This window comes from Leptinotarsa decemlineata, unplaced genomic scaffold, assembly GCF_025532065.1.
Source record: "Leptinotarsa decemlineata unplaced genomic scaffold, Ldec_3_MD MMD2_tig00078363_RagTag_RagTag, whole genome shotgun sequence".
In the NCBI taxonomy this organism is placed as follows: domain Eukaryota; kingdom Metazoa; phylum Arthropoda; class Insecta; order Coleoptera; family Chrysomelidae; genus Leptinotarsa; species Leptinotarsa decemlineata.
In genome coordinates this window covers 1249333-1274854 of record NW_027412728.1, presented here as the reverse complement: position 1 = coordinate 1274854, position 25522 = coordinate 1249333, and the positions used below count along the sequence as shown (strand labels likewise).

At 36.6% G+C, this 25522-nt stretch overlaps 1 protein-coding gene across 1 annotated transcript; it reads right to left on the bottom strand.

Annotated features, from left to right (window-relative positions):
* Positions 1–6085: 6085 nt before the first annotated feature.
* On the bottom strand, positions 6086–24535 carry LOC141487100 (uncharacterized). Its single transcript, XM_074185901.1, has 4 exons — positions 24394–24535; positions 23601–24330; positions 23342–23561; positions 6086–6282 (listed from the first exon to the last, which is right to left on the bottom strand). The coding sequence occupies exons 2-4, from the start codon at positions 24324–24326 to the stop codon at positions 6086–6088; spliced, it is 1143 nt and encodes a 380-aa protein (XP_074042002.1). The 5' UTR covers positions 24327–24330; positions 24394–24535.
* Positions 24536–25522: the final 987 nt, after the last annotated feature.

The window sequence follows — 25522 nt, the reverse complement described above, 5'->3', positions numbered from 1 at the left end:
TTCCAAGAAATATTAAAGATATAAGAAAAGAAAAAAAAAAAAAGAAAGAGGAGTTTTTCACTTAATAGTACATACAATATCATTCAGGATACGAAAAGTTTGTTGTAATCTTCATGTGATTTGATGATTGAAACTTTTCTATTGAAGTTGACGTAGATTTTTCCCGAATCAGTCCATGTGTTTCTCAGAGAAACTTTTTCTATAACTTTGTTGAGAATTCCGACTCTCGTTTTGGTGAGGTCTTCACGGATAACTACTCTCGTACCTTTTAGCAATCTTTTCTTTGTATAAATCATTTGCTTGATGAAATAATCACTGAGTTTTACGAATATTCCTCGAGGTTTACTTTCAGATTCCTTTTTCCCTATTCTGTAGCAAATAATTATGTCAGTATCTTTCAACTTGATAGACATTTTTGAATTTAGGAACTTGATCAATTCTTCTTTCAGGCTTTCCTTCGGTTTCTCTTCATAGTTGAACACACGTATATTATTTTTTTTCATTTCCTGCTCTATGCTGTCGTATTTTCTTTCCATAATTTGTTTTTCAGAGTTCATGGTTTCTATAACGCTGTGTAGATTGGTTATTTTCTCATTGGTATTCTTCCTGAAGTCATTGAACTCGTTTTTCAATTCATAAACATTTTTTTCAATCTCCTTTAGTTTTTGTTCGATAGAATTTGCGACTGCTTCGGCGACACTATCTGCTATGTTTTTCATGAATGTTTTGTCCTTGAGGAGATTCAACATTGCATCGTTTACAGATGATTTTATTTCTTCTGATAAATCCCTTGTTAAAACCATTTTTGATGGACAAAAATGTGTTATATTTACTATCACGTAGTTTTCACAGGAAAAATTCACAAATAGAAATGGGTATATAGCATTTCATCAACTATTGATTTTTGCTCGTTTTATGGGAGCGACACAGATATACGTCTACTCACGGCACATTCGAACGTCAGGAATAAAGACCTATATTCTTGAGAATTCTCCATCCTTCACTACCAATGATGGTTCGGCTAGCTCCACTGTCTAGAAGTCCAAGAAGTTCTATATAAAAAATAGAGACCAAAATATACGGTTTTTCATCGCCATCTGCATGTGAAAGAACATAATCTAGAGTTATCCTAACTGATTCACTCTCATTTATGACCTGAAAAGATTGTTGAGGCGCAAGCCGATCACACACTAGCGCCTCATTTCCCCGTTTCCTGAACTTTTCCTACACTTTGGACAACTTCTCACGGTTACATGAGGTTGACCACATGAGTAACAGTATTTTCTTTGAGACTGATTACACCTTGAAGGTATATGGCCTACGTTACCACAATTCCAGCAACGTTTATTTTGTGAGCTTATATTTTGAGAAGAAGTATTGGAAATTTCATTAATTATACCTCTTCGTTTATCTTGCGATGGGCCAGAATCCAAGTCTCTAGAATTTCTAGAACATGTATCTAGATTGTAGGCGAGATCAGGTTCCAACAGAAATTTTTGGTCATGAGGGGGAGGAACATAAGACTCGATCAACAATTTTTTTGACTCGAGATTCCGACCTATTTTCTCACAATCATAGGCAGTTTTTCATAGTACGCACAGGCATACCTAGTCAACTCCTTGACAGGTACAAAAATTGCCGACAATCTCATTCAATTTGTTTCTCATCATGGTTCCCCCAAACGAATTATTGTTGATAACGGTACCGAATTCAATAACTTTCTCATTTCGGAACTCCTGGATTTACACAAAGTCGAAGTTCATTTCATGTCACCACACCACCCGCAATCCAATGGAATGATAGAACAATTCCATTCTACCATTCTAGAACTCCTCCAAAAATGAAAATGTACGCAATTTTGGCATACAACCACTCTTTACATTCAATCACAAAATTCAAGCCAATCGACATCATAAGTGGTCATATTTCAACCAATGACCCTTTAAATATTGAAATTGATCGAAAATTACTGAAAGTTACGTCAGTGATCACAAGGAACGATAAAAACTTTTCTATTCCAAAATAAACTCGGATCTAATAAAACGAAAGGAAAAGATAGTAGGACGAGAAAATAAAAAACGCGATGATCCCATTGTATTCAAAACCAAACAAAAAGTTTACGTGAAAAAACATATTAGGCAAAAGGATGCAAATAAATTTGAAAAACCAATTCAAATCAAAACAGTCGATCGTACAATAAAAACAGTTTCTACGGAAAACTTACAAAAAATTCACATGGACAATTTAAAACTTCCCCTCAAAAATACTCATCTCCCATTAAAAATTGATTAATTTTTTCAGATTATCTGGAACTCTCGGACTTCAGGAAAATATAATATCTAAACAAAACCTAACGAACAATCCAGGACTTATTCCCTCAAACTTGAAATAGCCAAAGTCGAAACGCACGCATACAGGGCCCCCGCTACCATATGTGCAAAGTGTGCAATGCACACGGGCGCCATCCATTAGGGGCGCCAAAAAAAAAACATTTAATTAATTTTAAAATGAAAGTTGAGGAATTACATAGGATTAGGTATAAATACACACGAAATTTTATTAGTATATCATCCAGTTACTGCCGATTCCTATGTTGCGAGAACATGTCAGGCGGTGATTTTTCCTGTTTAGACATGAACAATGCCCGGGGCGCTATAAAAGAGATGATGCATCGCCAGAGGCGTTTTTAAACCGGTTAGTTCACTGGACCGTGCAACAAGTGCATCAAATAAGTTATCCTATTAATTATTACATTTAAAGTTATTTTTATATTTTCAAGTGTTGTGTTGTATAATATTTTGTTAACTACTTTTTTTCTAAAAAATTAAGTGCTGAATACCTGCTGATTCCAATTTCAACGGTTCGATTTTTTATAAAATGGTAAGTCGTCCCTACTTTTATTTATACTATCAACATTAACCCTTTATAGGATACTGATTATAATTATTTTTTGTTTACCCAAATATCTTTTTATTAATTGAAATGTCATGTACAGGGTCTTTGACTACATTTACGTCAGATAGAAAAAAATGTTTTAAGCAGAAGGTGTAGTTTTTTTCCTATATTATCTTTTGAAGTTATCAGATAAAAACAAAATCGCATCGAAAATGAAAAAATATAGGCAGCATCCACGTTAATAAAACACCCTGTATATTATGCGCTAAAATGAAAGCCCTTTTCTCTGATTTGAAAAATATATATGTTGATATCATTTGGGCATTTGGGTGAGCTGTTTTTAAATTTTTAAGTTATATTAGCTTGAATAAATTGCAGAGAAAGCCATGGAAACAATTGGAAGAAATGTAATTTATTTTTAATAGTCCAAAAAGCAAACAAATATAAGCATAAAACATTTTTTTCTATCTGACATGATAAAGGCTCTAGGGAAGCACATAAATATAGTCAAAAAGTCAAAGACCCTTTTGGAGTTTAAAGAAATAATTGGTTTTTTATTAATGACTCGCTCAGTTTTTATGCTATCGATCTTTTTAAGAAACCATTTTAAAGGTTTTTTAAGGGCTATAAGATCAAATTAGTTTAATACTTTTTCTGCTTTTATTTTTGAAAGGGTTTAAGCTGAATGGGCTCGAACAAATTGCTTTTTACTTAAGTACGTTAAAGTTGTTTTCATTACCTGATGATACTGAACCCTTAAGTATTTTACAATATATATTTGAAAACAATTCAATCTCCACTCTTCCAAACTTAAGCATTTCACTAAGAATTCTTCTGACATTGCCTGTATCTGTAGCGTCTAGCGAGCGATCTTTTTCAAAGTTAAAAATCATTAAAAATTATTTAAGATCGACAATGCTTCAAGAAAGATCGTCTGGGATAGCGATATTAGCGATTGAACAAGAAATTTTTGATGGTGTTACCTAGGTATTTTTTATCAGAAGTATCTGCATATTGCATATTTTTTAAAATATCTAAGTATTTATATATATAAAATCTAGAAAGGTTAATGCAGTCAAGCTGCTGGAAAATAATTCCATGAAATCAAAAAATAAATAGATAAGTACTCTTTGATCATTCCCATATTGACTTCAATTTAAGAGCCACCGGTATACAGCTGTTTCAGCCTATTGGGCATCGTCAGTACCGGGCAGGCGGTCCTCGATTGAAGACAAAATGAGAAAAAACCAAGAAAGTACTTGATAAAAATAGATGCGTAAACGCAAGTGAAACATAAGTGGAACCACCTATTGGTGTGACACCCAAGTCAACTTGCCAAGTTTTTATGTCAGTGTTGGTGGTTTGACCAATCAACCGACAACTGCGGTAGCAGAAATTTGGGAAGCCAACCTGAAATGCCATCGGAGAACGAATCCACATGTTTCTAGAAATGATATGAAATCAAGAAAGGTTAATGCAGTCAAGCTGCTGGTAAATAATTCCATATATATATATATATATATATATATATATATATATATATATATATATATATATATATATATATATATATATATATATATGTAGACATTAGGCAATATTTCTGTTATTTGTTCCTAAATTGTTCCTAAAAAAGATGTGATCTTCAGTTTTGGGTTATTTTTTAGTATTTATAAACAACGTGTCTGTACCCTATTAGTAAAGTAAATGCTTTAAAATGGGTGTGAACAAGAATTTATTTTAATTTATTTTGTTATGATTTTATTCTGTTTGTTTCATTTTGATATTTTTGTCTACAAATAAATATGACTTCTAAAGTTCAGTTTTTTGCTTTATTGGAAGCACCTACCTACCTACCTTTCCAAAATGCCTTAAGGGGCGCCAAAATAATGTTTTGCACACAGGCACCAGTAGCCCTTACGGGGGCCCTGCACGCATATACACTTATTCATTATTGTGATTTATATCCAATAATCATGGAGGTAAATACATTGAAATCCCACTCAAAAAATGTAAGGACACTTGTAGGCGGTAACAAAGACTACTCATGGGGCACATCTAACTATTTAAAAATATTACAATTTTCGGAAAGTGCGGTGACTGATAGACTCAACAATATTTCACCACATCCACTCAGAACAAAACGCGATCTTATAAATGGCGTTGGATCCATTTTCAAGGCAATCAAAGGAAATTTATATTCTAGCGATGGTGAAAAATATGACTGTCTGATCAAAGAGTTACAAGATAATCAAAATAATCTAGTAACGTACATCAAGAAGCAAAACTCACTCTCAATCTCATTAATTGATCAGTTCAGCAGGTAAAACATAACGAAAGGCTTTTGGAATGAAAAATAAATCAAATAGCAAAAATTGTTCGGAATTAAACGTATAAAGAAAACTTTATGTTCATCAAAGACATCGTGAATCAGATAATCAACACATTTGAAATCATAAATTCAATTTTGCAAGATGTTGAAAACTCAATACATTTTTCAGATTGAACATTCTTCATCCCAGTATGATAAAAACAAAATATTTGTTAAAGTAACTGCAAAAATGGAGTGAAATTGTTAAGGAAGACCAATTACCAATGGAAAAAAGTTTCGAGAATACTTTGCTTTATGAAAAAATCATAAAGCTATATATCAAATTTCAGAATAACCTATATCTTGCATATTCTAAGGGTCAGTTTAAAACTGTTGTACCTCAAAACAGATATTTGACAAAAAACGAAAAATTGTATGTATTCTTGAGCGATCCTTATTTGGAGATCTCTCATTGAACCTATATCTGCCCGTCCACTAACATCAGAGAGCTGACAGAAGAAAATCCATGCGAAATCCAGGAGTAAGGAGACAATCATACATTTATGGGTTGTCTTCCTACCTGCTCAACAAACTACCAAACTCAAGTGTCAGAACCAGAACGAAATTGAGAACTTGGAAGTTATCTTTTCGAAATTCCAATTGAATGCCAGTTATCCTGTGGTAACCAAATCATAACCAAGTTACCAATAGTCCAGACTTGGACGAAGGGAAGCCAGAGCCACCCAAATCAATAGATATCCAACTTGACGACCTGAACCTGAACGAACTTCATTCAATAAAAACAGCAATAATGGAAAACGAACCGATTATATCATTCAAAGACGTAGCACATATCCCAAGTTTTTGGACGATGTTTATCTACCTGGTCCTAGTATCGATTTGTTTGTAGCTAGTGCACAAGAAATTGGCTTCAGAGGGTGCAAAACCAAGGGACCATCCGAACCAAATAAAGCCATCAAGATGTCTAGGGTTCAACTTCTTCGCTAACCCTCCTACGTTGAATCTTCGGAGGGGAGGAATTATATCGCCCATTCCCATGTGAACCGCTGACCATGCTGAAGCAGAATATCGCTATTCTGGGAAACTGATGTGCAAGCAGTCTCATCTTCATGGGAAGAATACTTTTATAATTCAGTCATAATTTTGCTCTCACACTGTTAATAACTATTTTTGTTAATAAAATTTAATTAAAAAAAAAGGACTTTGACATCCAAAAGTTATATTTTATGCCTCTATACTTGTCCTTAAATGGACCGGTTGACAAATCCCGTGATAGTATTATCAGTTATATATGTCCTTGAGTTCTCTCAGCGATACGAGGAAGATCTTCTCAATCCTCCCGAAACGCCATTCCTTCATGGGTCAATCACGAGAACAAAAAAAGTAACAGAAGGCTAAATCTGGTGTTGTTTTTAATAAAAAATCACGAACAAGCAATAGCAAGTAAGCAGTTTTTCCACAATACCGGACATTTTCTGCGTATTGATTTTCACAAGCGCGCATAACGACCATGTGGCAAGAACTCCCGATGCACTACGCCACGGTTATCAAAGAAAACAGTGAACAAAACTTTCACATTTAATCGAATTCGGCGTGCGTTTTTTTGTTCTTGACTCTCTGGGACTTTTCCATTGAAACCATTAGTCATTGGTTTGAATGTGGTCGAGAATGTTTCGTGGTGTATTCCATCAGTTCGGACTTCCATTGTCTAATATAATATAAATTGATTTCGGTTAATCTTATTAATTTTTTAATTGCTTTTTCAGGGTTTTCAAATCAATTTATATTATATTAGACAATTGGAAGTCCGAACTGATGAAATATCTTAGACTTTGATTTCGATGTCATAACCATATACCCATGATTCGTCACCAATTATGACCCTTTCAAGCAAATCCGGATCGCCGTTGACGTTATTCAACAATTCCTGAGCGATGCTCATGCGTCGAATGTTCTGGTCAGAATTCAGCAATTCTGCTGCCACTTGCTTTAGCCCAAAATTTCCGAAAAAATTGTATGTAGAGAGCCAACCGATATGCCGACATCCTGAGCAATTTCTCTAATAGTGATTCAAGTATTTTTTATGGATTGTTGATGTGCTGGGGCGTGCAGGGCGAGCATCGTCATTCACATCTTCTCAACATTATGTGAAAAGTTTGTACCAATTTTGAAATTTTTTCTGATTCAGAGTATAATCACCGTATGCCACTATCAATATTTCAAGTATTTTTGAGCACCTAATTCCATATTCACACATAACTTCATGCAGAGTTTTTGTTCTAATTGTCTATGGCAAAAAATCGCCGAACATGCAAAACACTCCTAGATTTTATGCTCCTCACTAACAAATCAAACAGGCTAAATAGCTGAAACTGTGAACATATTATATTTGACACGAATGTGCAATTAAAGGATCGCTAATTCAGTGTACGAAGCCCGCGAAATTTTAACATTCACCTAATTTAATGAACAGTCCACTATACATTTCAAGATGGATCGATTCGATTCATATGCGTCCAACTGATTTATAAAGGTTCTAACTGAAATTTTGAAATAATTCAACTTCTTATTTCTTATTATTTCAGTTTTATAATATAATCAATGAATGCAATATCTGCATTTCTTTTGGAATTATTTGAAACTATGGTGAATTTGTTACTGGTGAATAAGTTTATCTCAGGTGTATTAACAAGGCAAACATTAGTATGTATTCCTTCAAAAAAGTGGACGTCGCATACGCTTTCTTTCATTTCTTACTTTGGAGTATAAACTTCAACATATTTTTTCAATTCTATTACGACTTATGACTGAAACACCTGTAATTTTTGCATATTAAATTGTATAGCAGCCTTTTTTCTGCATTTCATTTGAAATATGCTGTGAATTCATTAAAATTATCAATTGACAATAAAAGCATTTTTCTGGTTATCTGAAACTGGCTAAAACTAATTTCATCATATCTCGTTTCGTAAATTTGCTAATGGAAAACGAATGGAAAAGATATCACACGTGAATCACTTGACGACTTTCGGAAACTAGGTCGAAATTATTATCTTATACTTAATATATCAGTTTTTGAATATTTCAGCATTGAACTCCTCATGAAATCGATATTCACTGACAACTTAATAGCAAGCTGATTTCGAAGTCAATATTATGCAAAGGATATTGCGAAGGAGACATTAGATAAAGTGAGTTATGCCTGCCCTTCCTGTCATAAACTCGTCGAATTTTTTTGTATGAACCCAATTCCACTGATCGTTTTCAGGGTAATGATGGAACGGGAGAAAATTGGGTTGATGTAGAAATTTCTCAGATGTAATTTGTGGCAATAGTTCCCCCAAAGTGATCTTGAGTGCCACTGCGATTGTAATGAAATTTTCATGGCCTACCTTACTCAAATAACTTTTATATTAAATAACTTTCTGGTAGAAAATATCCATTATGAGATGCATCTGTGAAAGGGTTCTCAATTTTTATTGGATCCTTTGAAATGATAATAATTATCTCCAATAATAATGTTGACATCAAAAGAGCCGTGAAAAGGTAACCGAAGTTATGTCTGTTGACTAAGAAGCTGTATGATTGAAGTTATAAATTGACTAATAAACGCTGAATAAGAGCATCTGATGATTTGAATGCCGCCAGTTGAATGTTATTCTATATCATCAGTTTTCACAAATGTTTCAAAATGAGACAAACGATTGTAAACTTGATTTACAATGCACACAGATTGAGTCGTAAAGAGCTCTGAAAGTATTATATCAACTTATTATTAGGTATGTTGTGAAATCACAAAATCTAACATATTCCAAGTTTCAAATATATAGTAGAAGAAACGCAAATATGTTGTAGGAAATTGAATTTGGTACATATCGAAGTGCTTCGAAAGAATACAGGGTGTAACTAAATAAGTGTAAAACATTTAAGGAGGCGATTCCTCATCGAAAAAAAGAAAGGATCTTTCATATAAAGAAATTTCATTGGAGCATCCCTTGTTATGATACAGCCCCCTAAAGGGGGTACATAAAATTTGTATTAAATTTTTTTTCACAAGCACTAAAAAAGTTACAATATTGAAATTAACCTGACGTTTTGTACTGCCAAAAAGACACTCAGCCAGAAATGTATTTGGTTTACCCCATGGTTGTAAGGGGTGGAAAATTCAACCCCTAAAATGTATTTCCAATATAACTTTTTGTCTTATTATTTGTTTACCATTTAAAAATTCATTTTCGATGGCCTGTTTCATTCTAAATAAAAAATTACTCTTAGGTTTTTTGCCCAAAATGAACCAGTTTGCAGCAAAAAATTATTTTGCGAACAACTACAGAGATACATCGTCATGAATGCGAAAATACCGAAACTAATTTATCTAGTAGGTCGCTATTAGTGGAAGTGACAATTAAATTGGTATGACGCTGTCAGTTTGTGAATTTTCGAAATTGAATTAATACTAATTGTGTGTTGTTGTTCTAGTAGGGTGCTAATGCCGACTGAACGCCTCCCCCCACCCCTTTTGACCTTGAGACGTCACACGACCTTGAATGACGTCACCTAACCTTGAACGTCGTACACGTAGTATGAGCTTGAATGTGGTGTTTGACCTTGAGTGTGGGGTTTGACCTTGAGGTTCGACACTTCCACTACCTTGAGCTTGCTCCATGGCATTGAATGTTTACCTTGAATGAAATCGTGATGTGTACAGAATATAACCTTGAACAGTGGGCGTTCGGCGTTGTCCCCTCCCTTGTTGGTAATTCCTATATAAGTTCAGAATATCGTATGACGTCACCTAACCTTGAATGTCGTACACATAGTATGAGCTTGAATGCGGTGTTTGACCTTGAGTGTGGGGTTTGACCTTGACGTTCGACACTTCGACTACCTTGAGCTTGCTCTGTGGCATTGCATGTTGACCTTGAATGAAATCGTGACGTGCACAGAATATAACCTTGAACAGTGGGGTTCGGCGTTGCCCCCTCCCTTGTTGGTAATTCCTATATAAGTTCAGAATATCATGCTTCCACATTCAGTTTAGACACTCTAAAATACCCAAATAGGTAAACAGAAGTATTTGTCGAATTCCAAAGTGAAGACAACGAGTATCAACCCATCCGAGAGGGCGTTTTCGTCATTGAGGTGAATATATATTTTATTTTAATCAACCGTAATTTCACTATATTTATGAATATGGATAATTTGAAATTTGACATTGAAAAAATCAATTTTTCTATAATTCAACAAAGTGAAGCTTTAGAGCAGAAACCTATAAACGCTCTGGTTATTGATAAAGAATATAAAATTGAAAAAATGTCAATGTATTCCACACGATATGGTAAATCAATTCAAGTAGTTTTATTGGATGAGGAAAGTGATACTCCTTTTAAAGCATGGCTTCCAAAACGTGTCACAGAGCAATTAACAGAAGACTTCATTCGTGAAGTGAATTCATCCAAAGCCAAATTCACACTTACTTATATGGGTCAAAGTTCGCAGGATTATCCTGGTGCTAAAACCCGATCATTGATGAAATTCAATGTTTTAGATTGAACATTTTGAAATTATGAAATTTTTTTTGAAAATAGTGAAAATATGGTAGATTAATATAAAATATGTATCAACTTGGTCACTTCATAGACATAGTCAGATTTCAAGTGAGTATTTTTTTTATATTATTTGCAAACTAATGAATGCCATTTATGTATTTTCAGAACTCACCATTCTATAAATATGTGGATGCAATATTCAGCCCAAGAGTGGCCGGAAGCAGTGGATTTGGATTCCGCCATAAGAAAAATGGCTTGGGAGATGGCTGATCTGAGTTTTGATGCTCTACATTCATCAAATTATGATTTGAGTGTATGTTACGATGCTGAAGAGGTGCGAAAACTTTTGGAGCTTAGTGAGAAGTATGAACTCGGTGTGGCATTGTGTCATAAATATTCATATGGGAGTAGAAATTTGGATGAGTTCTGTGAGTTAATAATTGAAGCAGACTTGAAACATTTTCTTCAAGACATATGCACCTACCTACCGCAAAATATCATAGAGAAATATCAATTGGAACCACAGAGTCCCAACCCGCAACTGAAAGAAGCGATAAATGATGGTGTTGTAGATATTTGAAATCTGTTGTATATTTTTGTGAATAAAATAATGTTTCAATCCATATTTGTTTGTATCTAATTGTTTGGTGAATAAAAGATATAACATAATTATTGAGTGTTTTATTATTCATCAATATCGAATATTTCATAGCATATTACATGTCAATCTTATTACAATCCAGTTTGAACAGAGCCATTGAGAGCATTATATGATAGAACAGCATCGTGGAGGATGAGTGCATATACTTTGGAAACTTCACCTTGCGTGTTTCGAATTCTATTTTGATGTCGACAGTGGATGACTTCATAGCTTCGGGTTGATGGGAGCAGTCGATAATGAATGGTGGGTTGTTGCGAAAGCTACCAATATCCATCATCGGTTCACTCATAGTTTCATAATAGTAGCTACGTTGGAAGTTTTCATATGCATAGTAAGCTGATGAGTCTAACTTCTTGTCGAAATCCAAATTCCAACGCTCATATGGGTATACTTCAGAGTTCAGAGATAGTCGAATATTATTAATATTCACATGTGTGAATTTCGTTACATCTTTTGACATATTTTCGGATTGGTCGGTGTTTTGAAAGCCGATGATGATATATCGTGGTCTTTCGGGGCTGCTGGTTGTCTTCACCGCCCATATATCCGAGGATGTATCACGAAGTGTGGGTAATTCATAAAGGTCCCACATACGATAAGCCACCTTCACTTTAGCATTATTACCATTTTTATTTATGCGATACAATAGTTTCAGTTTCTGTCGATCTTCCGGCACAATGTGCCTGATTCTCCATTCTATTTTATTGATTTCCAAATCTGCATCGACTTCCCCAATGAATGAATTTTTGAATGAGCGAGCTATAATCAAAATGAGCTCCTGCTTCACATTCATTATCCCCTTATTGTAATCTTCAGCAAAACCCATGAGATACTTCAAGGGTAATTTACCACTAAATACATTGCTAACGGAATCGAATATATCTTGTTTATTCACATCGAGCCCCCATCCTATCGGTAGTAGCGAATTTGCATGCGTTTTTCCGAATGATATCATTGTTTTCATTGTGGTAGTTATGCCGGGTTTTCGAACAACAACCACTTGCTCACCACCCATTTCATAGCGAATTTCGTCGAAGAGAAAGGCGAGAGCATTATTGGATAGGTAGCACCGCTTTGTGGCATCAGATGGTGTGAACTTCCCCTCGATATAAATGTAACTATCCGCAATATCGAGTATGAGATCTTGATAATTGATTGGAATTCGTATTTCATCTGAATTTTTGTAATATGGTGAACCATACGGCTTATATGTATGCTCATGAAGGCTGATGAGGGAATGGTCGAACATGGGCTCCTCGAACACTTCCAATTTATCACTTGTGGTGATTGTCGCCATGTTATTACTATTTTTTATATCGCACCTTCAAGCCAATAGATTTGAGAAAGTTCAGGCTACTAGCACTCATTCTATATCTTGACCGTTTGGCAGATATACGTGGAATGAATCGACTGCTGGATTTTCGCTTCTTTGAATGCACATGATCATAGCCTCCACCAAATACATTATGCTGACTCAACTGCTGCCGCTGCGGCAATCGCTGACTATTGAAGCACAACCCCATTTTCAGAAACGATAATCGCAGAATTTATAGTTTCATCAATGAATATCACCTGCTCAGCGTTAGGAAGTAACAAATACTGAGTAACAATTTGATCAACTTCAGCTTCATATTGACTTTTTTCACAGATGATCATCGCTCACCATCGTTTTTGCTCGATCGTTTGAATGCTTATCGAGGGTTGTTTTTTTTCAAATCAGATTGCAGCGATTTGATATCCTTATCCATATTCTCATACTTTTTTACAAATTCTACTAATTTCAGTCCAAGCGTAATGAGACCTTCCCTCACTGATACGGAATATTTTTCTACTCCATCTAATTTCAAATTAATTTTGTCAATATCAGTATCTAATTCTCCTCTCATCTTTGAGATGTAAAAACCGACATATCCTCGATTAACACAATCCGTACTCTCTTCAGGCTCTGCTATATTTTTCAAACGTTTATTTTCCATATCAAAGTTTCCATCGGTTGTTAATTTGAAACCAACTCCAGGCTGCCCACGCAAAACAGTATTTGAAACTGCCTTACTTCTGCGACCAAACTTATCGATGCTTCCTTTACTCATTTTCTTTATGTTACACTAATGACGGTCATCGATGTTCTGAATCAACGTATGAGAAACGATGATTGTTACTAATGACTGTCGTCGATGTTGTGAATAAATATATGAGAAATGATGATTATTATAGCTTTATCAATTCCAATTTGACTATTATTTTTTCACCATTGAAATTGATCAGATTACCATTATCATCCAATACGCGAAGAGTGATATTGTCGAGGTACTGACGACCACCAGATTGGCATATAAATAATATTTTGTGGCTCCTTGGTGAGTTTGTAACCGGGCTCTACATCAATATCAAATTCAAAGATGCTATGGATTTCATCGCCATTCGAATATGTTCCAGCTGTGACATTACAATCCACACGAATAATCCTCACCTTATTGATATTCACGGGCAATGTTGATTCATGTATTTCACCACAATTGAAAACATTGTCATCGAACCCTAGAAGTTCAGCAATGCTGTTTTCATGTTTGAGATGAATGTAATATTTCGATCGCATTTCACATTTCAGAGTGTTGTTGTTTGCACGTAGGAGAAATACTTCGTCGATATTTTCTTCAATTCAATTTTCTAGTTGCACTTCTTTGGATTTCATGAATCTTTGAATCACCTTATTAATTTCATCAATTTCATATGCCCCAGGTGGAATTTTTATAATAGTGGGGGGTGAGATAATTGTCTTCGAATAGCCGATAACATTATTCTTAGCATCTACATTGAATATGGAATTGTAGGAGTAGAAACCATGTAATCCCAGACCATAATTACTATTGGTATCCAATTCGATGGATGGGTAGAAGTTGGCACTCAACTCGCTAGAGTATCCCGACAATGAAAACGTGCGTGACATGACTGACGAATTTTCGAATGTCTTTTTATTGCTGACAGCAGAAATTGTGGACCAATCGTCGCTTTTTCGGTGGTCTATCCATATCATTATGTGTGACTACATTCACATCATTCACTTCACAATAACAACAAAAAATTTTTCTTGTAGGTGGACCATCATTCATATCGGAATTACTACTGCTACCGCTGGAATCATTGTAATGCTCTTGACAGTACTGATACTTCAAGACATCAATATCATTTTGTAGGTTTTGTGGTAACTTATCCCATACAGATGCAATTTCATGTGATGCACACCCAATCAACACCTCTTTCGGCATATCAGCGAGTTGTTCTTTACTCATTTTTTGTAAAGTGCGTACTCTGGAATATGCGATCAATGAATGACTCATCCTCTTGATACTCTCCCTATCCTGTACTGGTGTTAACTCCATGTCTTGTTCTGAAGAAACTTCAAACACAAATGGCCACACCATACTGTGTTGAATCGTTGTTCACGCTTATAGTTATATGTGATAGTATTGATAGGATTCGAACCCATATAAAAATAGTGAATCAGTTCTTTGGGAGGGGGTAAATCGCCAAAACTATCAAAATATTTTATCGAAGTTCCCCTTTTTCTATATGCTACCCAATGTGTCCCTTGACCATGTCGACTATCCAAATTTACTATGGCAGATTCATATCGGAGTGGTCCTGATTTTGGTAAATCGTCACGCATATATACCCCCCGAAAATATGGAATCGTCATTTTCTTAACGTAATAGTTGAGGTCGATATTGGAGAGAGCTCTTTTAGGTAGCAAATTTATGAGTTTTTTGAATTTTGAGGTTTCAAATAGACTCTTAATCCTTTGCGGTAAGGCTTCAAGTAGATACCACTTCCTTGTTTACCTCTAGCAATTGCCTCCATGTGTTTATTATGGCGATGTGTCTCACTCAACTGCTCTCTACTCGCTTTTGCTGCTTGAACTGCTTTCGTTATACCAGCAGTAGCACCGGCTAAACTACCTAGTGCTGATAAACCAGCAAAAATTGGAATGAGTGGTAGTATTCCACCAATTTTAGGAATCGGTATGATTCGCGGTGTGCGAATTTTCTTTTTCCACCTGCAGCCCTCATATATTTGCGTGCTGCTTTGAGTGCAATTTCAGCTGCTCTTTTAGAATTTTTGACAACAAATTCACTTCCACCCGCTTTGTGTAGAACATCACGCACTTTCTGAACGATCCCAGAACCAAAAGCAATCACCTTAGAAGCTTTCAATATTTTTTTAACTTTTTTTTTCTTAATAGAACGCTTTTTCTTCGGAATGTGTGACTGCTTGGGAGATGAGTCACAACCCATACCAAATCGGCGTTTCCCTTTCATTATATTCGTAACTAGCCAAGTAGCTCCTTTTGCTCCAATAGTAGCGTCTTTTGCTTTGACACGATTCCAAGCACTTTCTGCAAGCTCCTTATCCGCTATGTGTCTAGCTGCAAGATTATCGGGTTCTGTGAATATGCAATATCGTGTTTTTTGCATTCAAAATCCAGCTGATTGACACCCGAATCACCTCTCAAAAATCTTTTCTGCAATTTGGTGCCCGGACCGCAATACTGATAGCCAGGTAAGTGTAATTCAAATGGTAGATTATTGATGAGGGAATTGATCAATCCTCTACCAGTTTTATTTGAATGCAATTCAGTAGATCTGCATCGACTCATAACCCCTATTTAAATAAAGGAATCGATGTGGAACCCTGCTTATATAGTCTCCAACTGTCATACAATGCGCATATTGAAGCAGAAGCAACAATTTTCCATCGATAATTTCGATGAAAAAGTGGGTGGTGGATCGGGAAGCGGTGTCAAACAACGTCACGGATCTTTACTTCCACTTTCTATTCGCGGCCTGATTATTGGACCTTCTAACTGTGGCAAGACAAATGTTATGATTTCTTTGCTAACGCATCCTCTAGGATTACGATTGGCAAATGTTTATCTTTATTCAAAGTCTCTTTATCAACCTAAATACGAGTATTTACGTGAAGTATTATCTCCAATCGAAGGGTTGGGTTTTTACACTTTTGCCAATAATGCAGGTGAAATAGTAGAGCCTTCAGACGCCAAACCTGATTCGATATTCATTTTTGATGATGTTATGTGCGAGAAACAGGATGTTATACGATCATATTTCAGTATGGGTCGTCATAAAAATGTGGATTGTTTCTATTTAGCCCAAACATATTCACGAGTTCCGAAACAATTGATACGAGATGATGCAAATTTTATCGTAATGTTCAAACAAGATGATATGAATCTCAATCATATTTTTTCCGACCATGTATCACCAGATGTAACATATAAGCAATTTCAAGATATGTGTGCGAGATGTTGGGAAGATAAATATGGATTTTTATTAATTGATAAGGATCGAGAAGTGGTAAATGGACGTTATCGAAAAGGATTCGATGCTTTCATATATCCTTGACGTTCTTGAAGAATTGAATCACTTAAGTGCTAGATAGTGGAGATAACACTTCATTATACAAATTCTTGGAGTGAATTATGGAGGGAAAAAATGATGATGAAATATGTTTAAAAAGAAAGTTAATTGAAGCAACGATGCCGTTCGGAAGAAATTCAATTATATCAAAAGTAGTCGTCTAGGTGATCAATCAGCACTCGAGAGGATCTATGAGCCAATAATAACACCTTTGAAAGTAATATCTGCCAATACTGAAGGAGCATCTCAAATGAATCAAGTGATGCAGAAAACAAAGCCTGCTACACCATTAACAGCCAAAACTATAATTGAAAGTGAGTGGAAACCGAAATTTGAAGGGGCTTCCTCGAAGGATCTTCAAACCTCTCAATTGACAACTTTAGATTCAGAATCACCTAATGTATTCGATGATCGTGATGAAGTACAAAAGCATATAAAAAAGTTACTGTCAGGAAATCCCTTTTACGATACAGTCTTTGGAGTACACATGAACACTGAAACGGGAAATTTACAAATGGGAGTAGCTGATGTGGAATTTATCGATGAGAAAATTGTGTTTATGAAAAATGGTAAAACTATTGGCTCTTATCAGGGCACTCCAAAACTATATAACTTGATGTTCATGAAAGTACCATCGAGAAATATCCCCTCTTCCGATATGACCACATATGGTGATATACTCAAATTAACAAAGGCTGCATATAAATACAATGAGAGAAAACAAGGTCTTCTATCGAATAATTGGAAGAAATATAAAGAAATAATCCTACCATTATTATCCAACGGAAACCCTAGTAGAGAAGGTGCTGGCATGATCAAATACCCACCCAGAAAAAATATATCAGAAATAAGCATACAGATTATGTTTATTGGAATGAACTCGAAGAATTGATTGATCTCCTTCGACTACTTTGGAGTTCACGACTGGCTGGACATACCGGACATGATAATGAAATATTAGCCATAATTGAGGAATTACGTGAAGAAGGATTAGTCTATTGACCGCAATATCATGAACATGATGTGTGAAACTGGCTCAGTCGATCACAAACGATCTAACTATGCATACCACAATTGATAAATTTGGGCGTAGAAGAGGTGGTGTTAGTAAACCAATAGTTGGAAGATCTGGTGTTGGATTCATTCTCACACCAAATGGTGATTATGATATTCAGAATAAGCGGTTTCAAAATGTTGGTGAACCTGTAGACAGTAAAGATTCTGTTACTAAAGGATATGTTGACGATCACATTAGAAAAGTCAATGAGACAACCCTGAAGTTTTTCCAAGAATTCATTGCATCAACGCTACGTAACATCGGAAAATATATTGATTCAAAACATAATGAGGTGCAAATAATCATTGGCAAAAATGCACTCATCACTTCTGCATTAGCTGATCAATTGAGTAATGTGGAAAAGCGAACTGACGTAATAGCTAAGTTGGTTGATACTTTTACTGAGCGAGTCATTGAAGTTTAATAGTCAATCGTTACACTTGCACCTGAACAGTTGAAAAGTGATTCCTCAAGTTTATCATCTTGAAGAAGTCTTAGAGCAGTAATATGAGTAATGCAAAATGGCAGGTTGTGAAAGAAATACACAAGCCGGCGCGTCGAAATTTCCCCCGTCGGAAGACAATAATAAAGGGTTTTTCTGACTTGTGGCAGATGGATTTGATGGAAATGCAACCATATTTTAAAGAAAATGAGAGATGTAGGTACATCCTTATAGTTATCAACTGTTATTCAAAGTTTGTATGGTCAAGGCCGTTGAAGAATAAAACTGGTGATTCAGTTACTGCAGCTATGGCAAGCGTGTTGAAAGATGCTAAATATACTCCGAAAAATTTACAATCTGATCATGGTACTGAGTTCTATAATTCGAAATTCTCATCGTTAATGAAGAAACACAACATCAATCATTACTCAACATTCAGCACAAAAAAAGCTGCAATTGCAGAACGAGTAATCAGAACATTGAAGAGTTGGCTTTATAAGGAGTTTTCACTTCAAGGTCATAACAAGTGGTTGAACATTCTTCCTAGAATTACTCGTCAGTATAACAACAAAGTTCATCCTACGATTGGTATGAAACCTGCAGATGTGAAACAGTCTACTAAATTGTCAATGTATGCCGAATCTAAGAGTCCACATGTGAAACGTAAAAAAAGTACGTTTAAAATTGGGGATAGTGTTCGAATCAGCAAATATAAAAATGCATTCGATAAAGGTTATACAGCAAATTTTACAGCTGAAATTTTCAAGGTTTGAAAGTTAATAATACAGAACCTATAACTTATGCATTATAAGATGTGAATGGGCAACCAATCAAAGGCTGTTTTTATGGGATGGAGTTGAATAAAACGAAAGATCCCAATACGTATTTGGTGGAGCGAGTTTTAAAAAGAAAAGGACATCGCCTCTATGTAAAGTGGCTGGGGTTCTCTGAAGATCACAACTCATGGATCGATGAAAATTCTTTAGTGCAATGACATTATCATGATTGTACTCAATATTAGATGAAAAATAAAAAAATAGTGTATTAAAATTGTTTTATTTATTAAAAACTAAATAGAATAATAACCTTAGAAATGATGCAAGTAATATGTAAACTATTGGTTTTATTTTTCATAAATTCAACATATTGAAATCACTTCAAGATATGTATGTTAGCATAAGATTTCCATGAATCCTCCGTCTCTCTATCCGCTCTTCATGGGTTAGACACCAGCACTCTCGAAAGTGGACATCTCTGTTGGGGTGAAATTGGCCGACATTCTCACACAATTGCCAATCATTTCTACAAGCACTGCATAAATTGTTCCAACAATCCACACTATATTCATCACATTGTAGACATCGCTGGACTAATGTATCGCAAGTCGCTACACAATTTATGCATATATTCCTTGAAATGCCCTATTATTACACATAATCTCTTTCGAACATTCTCTGCACTGCTGGCGGTAGTCACTTACTTCTAGAGTTGAACCATTTATCCTCTTCCGAAGTGGGTCTGGATTCCTTGCCACAACACATCTACGACACAGGCCGGTACATGGGTTGATATATGTTTCAGGCCAATACCCATGGCAGTTGTAACACACTATATGTTTGCCAATTTTGATTGGAAAGCCGCGTATTGTCGGTTTTGTATCCCACTCTTTAGGGAAAGACATATTCACTGATAGATGTACAAATATTCTACACTCTCACGCCCCCATGTTTCCCTCTTATAAACAGGTACCGTGAAGAGTGGGGTAGAGTGGAGGGAGCTACCACCACCACTGTCAAAAATCATATAAAAATCGGTGAGTGATTGTAAACTTCAGTCAGTATTCAAGTATCACCACAAGAATACATTAATATGTCTGCCCAGAGAGCTGCTGTGTTAGCATTATTATCTCAGAGAGATATTAATAACCATGAGCTGGTGGAAGAGTTTGAAGACGTTGGACAGATAGTGGGTGTTGACGAAGAAAATGATGGTGGAGATATGCAGTATGAGGTGAATGAGCAAGGTGCAGAAGGTGGCTTAAATATCGCAGACGATGAGGCAATTGAGCAAGGTGTTGGGGATTCAGATATTGATGATGATGAAGAAGGTCTTGTTGAAGAAGAAGATGAAGGTATCGCAACAGATTCGACTCACGAGACTGACGACAGCGGAGTAGTTATTGGCAATGTTGAGTGGTTGAATATCACTGAGACATTGGATGATCCGTTAGATTTGTATTGTGTAACGGATAGTCATGTCAGGATCAAAACGATTGACGGTGAAATAGAGAAGTTGTGTTGGTGTTGCTTCCGCTTTTATTCTGTGCGGAATAACAATGGAGGGTATTATGAGCACGTCGACATTCATTACACCGCCCGCTTCATGGAGATGGGGCAAACATGGTGTAAAGCATGTGATAGGCCTTTGACCAACTTTAGGAGAATAGCCGTCTGTATCATATGTAACAACACCCCACCTCTGGAGATGTAACCGTGGACCTTCGGGTCAACAAAAAAAAACAGCCCTTTTCAGGGCTACATTATTTTAACAAAGAGTAGATATCTCATAATGAGATTGCAACAACACCCCATCTGCGGAGCAGTTACCGTGGACTTTCGGGTCAACAAAAATACAGCTCTTTTCAGAGCTACAAACAAAGTGTAGATATCTAATAATAAGATTGATCACTCAGTCAAAGAAATAGAATATTTTGAGTGTCACATAATCATACGAAGAGTAGTTTGTAATATATGGATATACCTCTAAAATGTACATCCATATACATATGAGGTATGCATAAATGTGTTATAGAATATGTAAGTTCAATGAATATCTTATCTTTGTAAAATAAATCACATTGAAAAATGATTGTTTAAGCGTCCGAGTGGATTTGAATCTGTTTGATAACATACTAGCTCTCTCTTATCTGAACAATTGCAGAATTCATGTCAAGATTTGGAAATATAATTTTCATAAGACAATATTTCAAATTCGAGGAGTGTTTATTCAGAGTAGTCAATAAGAGTACTTGGTATTGTAATTCAGAATATTTATTTCAAAGGTGGAAAGGAGAGAGGGAGGTAGACACTGCCCCAACCACGCAGTGTCTCGTGTACACCAACCAAACAAAATGTGTACTCCGAGGAAGGGAAGGATAAAGGATGGGTGAAATAGGGAAAAAAATAGGGAAAAAAAAAGGAAAGGATTACAAGTCGTCGTCGCTGTCATCGGGTCGGGGAAAGTACTGCCACATCACCGAACCCTCAGAAAACGCCATTTCCTCCGCAAATGCGTCGTCGTCCCAGAGATCGTCATCATCATCATCCGAGCTGCTCGAGTCTTCGGAGTGGTCTTCGGTACTGGTCACATGCAGTACCTGGACCGAAGATGTGGAAGGGTGATGAGGCGTGGTGATTGAATCGGCCTTCATATCTGGATTCTCCATATCGGAATCCTCCAACTGAAGATCCGGGAGTGGCGCTGTAGGTTCTTCCGCCTGGGGTCCGGTCGTGGAATCGGCTTCCTGGTATGTTGACATGCTGACGATAGCTACTCAACTGAAGATTACATTGAGGAACTCCTACATTTATACTCTTGCACAAGAGGGGGTATAGTGGGAGGCGGAGTGGGGGGAGGTGGGGGTCGCAAAAAACGCGCCCCGGATGCAAGTGGTGGATGTTGAGCGCCCCAGGCCGCGAAGCGGCCTGCTGAGCGATCGCTTCACGATCGCGAAGCGATCGCTTCGCGATCGCCCCATCCACGCAGCATTTCGTGTGCACCAACCAGGTACTATGTGCACTCTTTCGTGTGCACCAACCAGGTACTATGTGCACTCCGAGGAAAACCTAACCTAACCTACCTGATCCTCATCTATAATGATGATGTCAGGTTCGGGAGAATCAACCACCACGATGATATTTGGTGGAGCGATTTGATGATCTTCAAGCCACAGTTGATCCACAAGTTCTGGGCTGGCAAATTCATCATGTTCAAACTCATCTTCGTCTGAGGTTACATCTTGTTCTTCATTCAGCTCTATTGTTGTATCTGAATACCCATCGAATTCATCATCGGGAGATGTTGAATCAACTACAGCAACTTGAATGTCACCATAGGACCAATTCTCTGGTGGGGCAAAATGAGGTTCACTGGTGGAATCAGCTTCCCGAATAATTGGTGTTGCTTGATTCATGATGAACGAACAAGTTGAAGAATATTGAGAATACAATCTTATTTATATGATTTGAAGAAAGTGGGGTAGAGTAAGGGAGGGGGAATATGTGAAAAATAAAGACCCACTAGGTTATTTATTCAAGTATTGATGTGAGAATAGGGGAATAAATCCAATATAATATTCATTAGATTCATGATTTTATTTTTACACATTTACATAAATGAAATTTGTTTGAATAATGTTGAGAGAAGTAATGATGAGAGAAGTGTCAAAAGGTTTTGGAGTTATACTCAGAGCATTACTAGAATCACCTTCATTTATTCTCTAGAAAAAATAACTATTTTACAATTCACACACTTTCAAATGATGGAAATTCTATACAATTATTCTATTCAACTAATTTTATTATATATACTACATGTGACTAGAAAATGACTAGAATGAAGGAATAAATACTGCCCCAACCACGCAGTATTTTGTGTGCAACAACCAAAATAGATATGCACTCCAATATTCCTTATTTTATTTTTTCATTCATAACATAGACTTTATTAAATAACCTTAAAATTAACATGCAAGTTTTTATTATATTCCTAAAATTACAATTTTTTTATTCTAAACATACATCTAACTTAAACTAAACAAAAATATATTTACAAAATGGGTTAGGTATTAAGGAACCCCTGGCACATGGCATCCCATTCCTGAACAAGAGGTCCATATTTTTGGATGTAAGCCAAACTCTTTCCTTGTTGCGAATCTTCTTCTTGAAGTTTCGCCCTAAGCAAAGAGAGGCGCTTCTCTAATTCCAGTTTCTGAGCCTCGATGGTGGAAATTTCCGACATCAAGGCCCTTTTTCTGGAATCAAAACCATCAACAACCTTCTTTTCCTTCAAATATCTCTTTTTCACAGACTGTGCATAGGATATAGACTCTTTGAGTTTATTACCCTCTACCACAGTCTGTGAAAGGACATTTTCCGGGGCAACCTCTTGTTCGGAATGCTCAACACGTACCTGGGGGTTGACTGGAGGGGGTGATGCATCCCGATGGACCTGGGGGGTGACTGGAGGGGGCGACGCATCCCGATGGACCTGGGCGACGACTTCCACCAAGTTCTGCACCTCCATCACTGGAAGGGGTGCTGTAGGCCAACCAACGTAAGGTGAGTTCTTTTCACACTTTTTGCGAAAAGCACTCAACTTACCACCCCTCCCACCTTTGGCTTTGGATGCCTTCACAGGTGCGGACTTCTTCACAGGTGCGGACTTCTTCACAGGTGCGGACTTCTTCATCTTCTTGGCCCTCTTCACCGGTTTCTCGAACTCATCCCCTGAATCGATGGGCGATAATAGTTCGATGGGCGATAAGAAACTTTGAAGATGCGATAAATCCGCCAGAGACTCGTCCAGGTCCGGGTTGTAGACATTCAGTAAATCTTCGATTTGGGGTGCTGACGAAGAAGTTGGTCGACTGAATGTCGACAAAGTTGGTGGCAGTGGGGGGTCAATCTCCTCCTCCTCGGGGGTTGGTTTGAAGTCCTCGAAAAAGAACTTCAAGTCAGGAGCCGCCACTTCCTGGGTGGAAGTCATCCCCGGTGGTGGAATGGGAGCCGCCACTTCCTGGGTGGAAGTCATCCCCGGTGGTGGAATGGGAGCTGCAGCTGGTGGTTGTACAATGATGTCTTGTAGGACAACCACCCTCCTCCGCTCTACATCCTCCAACTGTCTCTCACTGAGAGTGGTACTCGGGGTCATCAGAGCATTCCTTAGAAAAGACATGATTCTAGAAAGAGAAAATGAAAATATTAGACAATATAATATAAATAGTATGGAAGTGTGTACTTACATCAAGCTGCTTGGAATTTTCAACTTCAACTAAGTTGGCTGGCAGGTATCTCGGCTTGGCTGCTTCTTTCGAAGGAAGACTGCAATCGAATGATGAACTGTGGCCTCCTCCTCATGTTTTATAGCCGTATGCTCCCTACCACTTCGGGTGGGAATGGGAGTGGGGGTGGAAGTGGAGTAGGATAATTCGTTTGAAATATTCGACAAGTATGAATTTTACAATTTGTTGAACGAACCAGATGATGAGTGAAAAAATTCAATTACTCGATTGCTCTTCCAATAAGGCAATGAGTAAATTTAATTTCTTGTCACTTATACTGTTTTCATCTTTCAGTACATTCAAAAGAATTCTTAAATTTTGTTCGGAACTTGTCTGATAGAATTCAATATCGTTGTGGCCCCAAGGTAATGTCTTGGTGGTATTAGGAATGATGAATCGCTTATCATCATTATGTGATAGCGCAACTTTATTGCGCATCAACGTGTAAATATCATGTAAATCACTCCTGAATATATTCATCTTTCTAAATATTATACCGCCTGTTTCAACAATCCTAATGTAATCTTCAATTGAAATTTGATTTTTTATAACGGATTTTTTAATACCTTTTGCTTTCTTTATTTCATCAGACACACTTTGTACATGATATGCTTTCGCACCGGTGCCATGGAAACTGATGATGGGATCATTCGGAAGTTCATCCTTCATATTTCCAATCACCGATTTGCTAACTGGCACATTGAATTTATTACCCAACCTTTAGTTAGAAGTGTCAAATTTATCAACATTTGCAATCATAAAATTATAAAAATTATCCGTCATTATTTTCAGTATCAAAGAATCCGTATCGGTATAGAGAAGAGAAGCTTGTGGTCCGTAATGTTTTTTGATGACATCATAGAAAAAATCATAAATGACTGTTTTCGACATATCCAATATACTGAACCCCAAATACAATGGTTTATTATAACAAACCTTAACTTTATCCATATGTATGACGACAAAGTCTTCCGAAAATATGGATAATGTTTTGAAATTGGGACGAGCTATCAAAGCATTGGCACCCATACCTCTTCTTATGGATTCCCAATGTGTGACAATTCGAATGTCTCTTCTGTTGTTTACATTT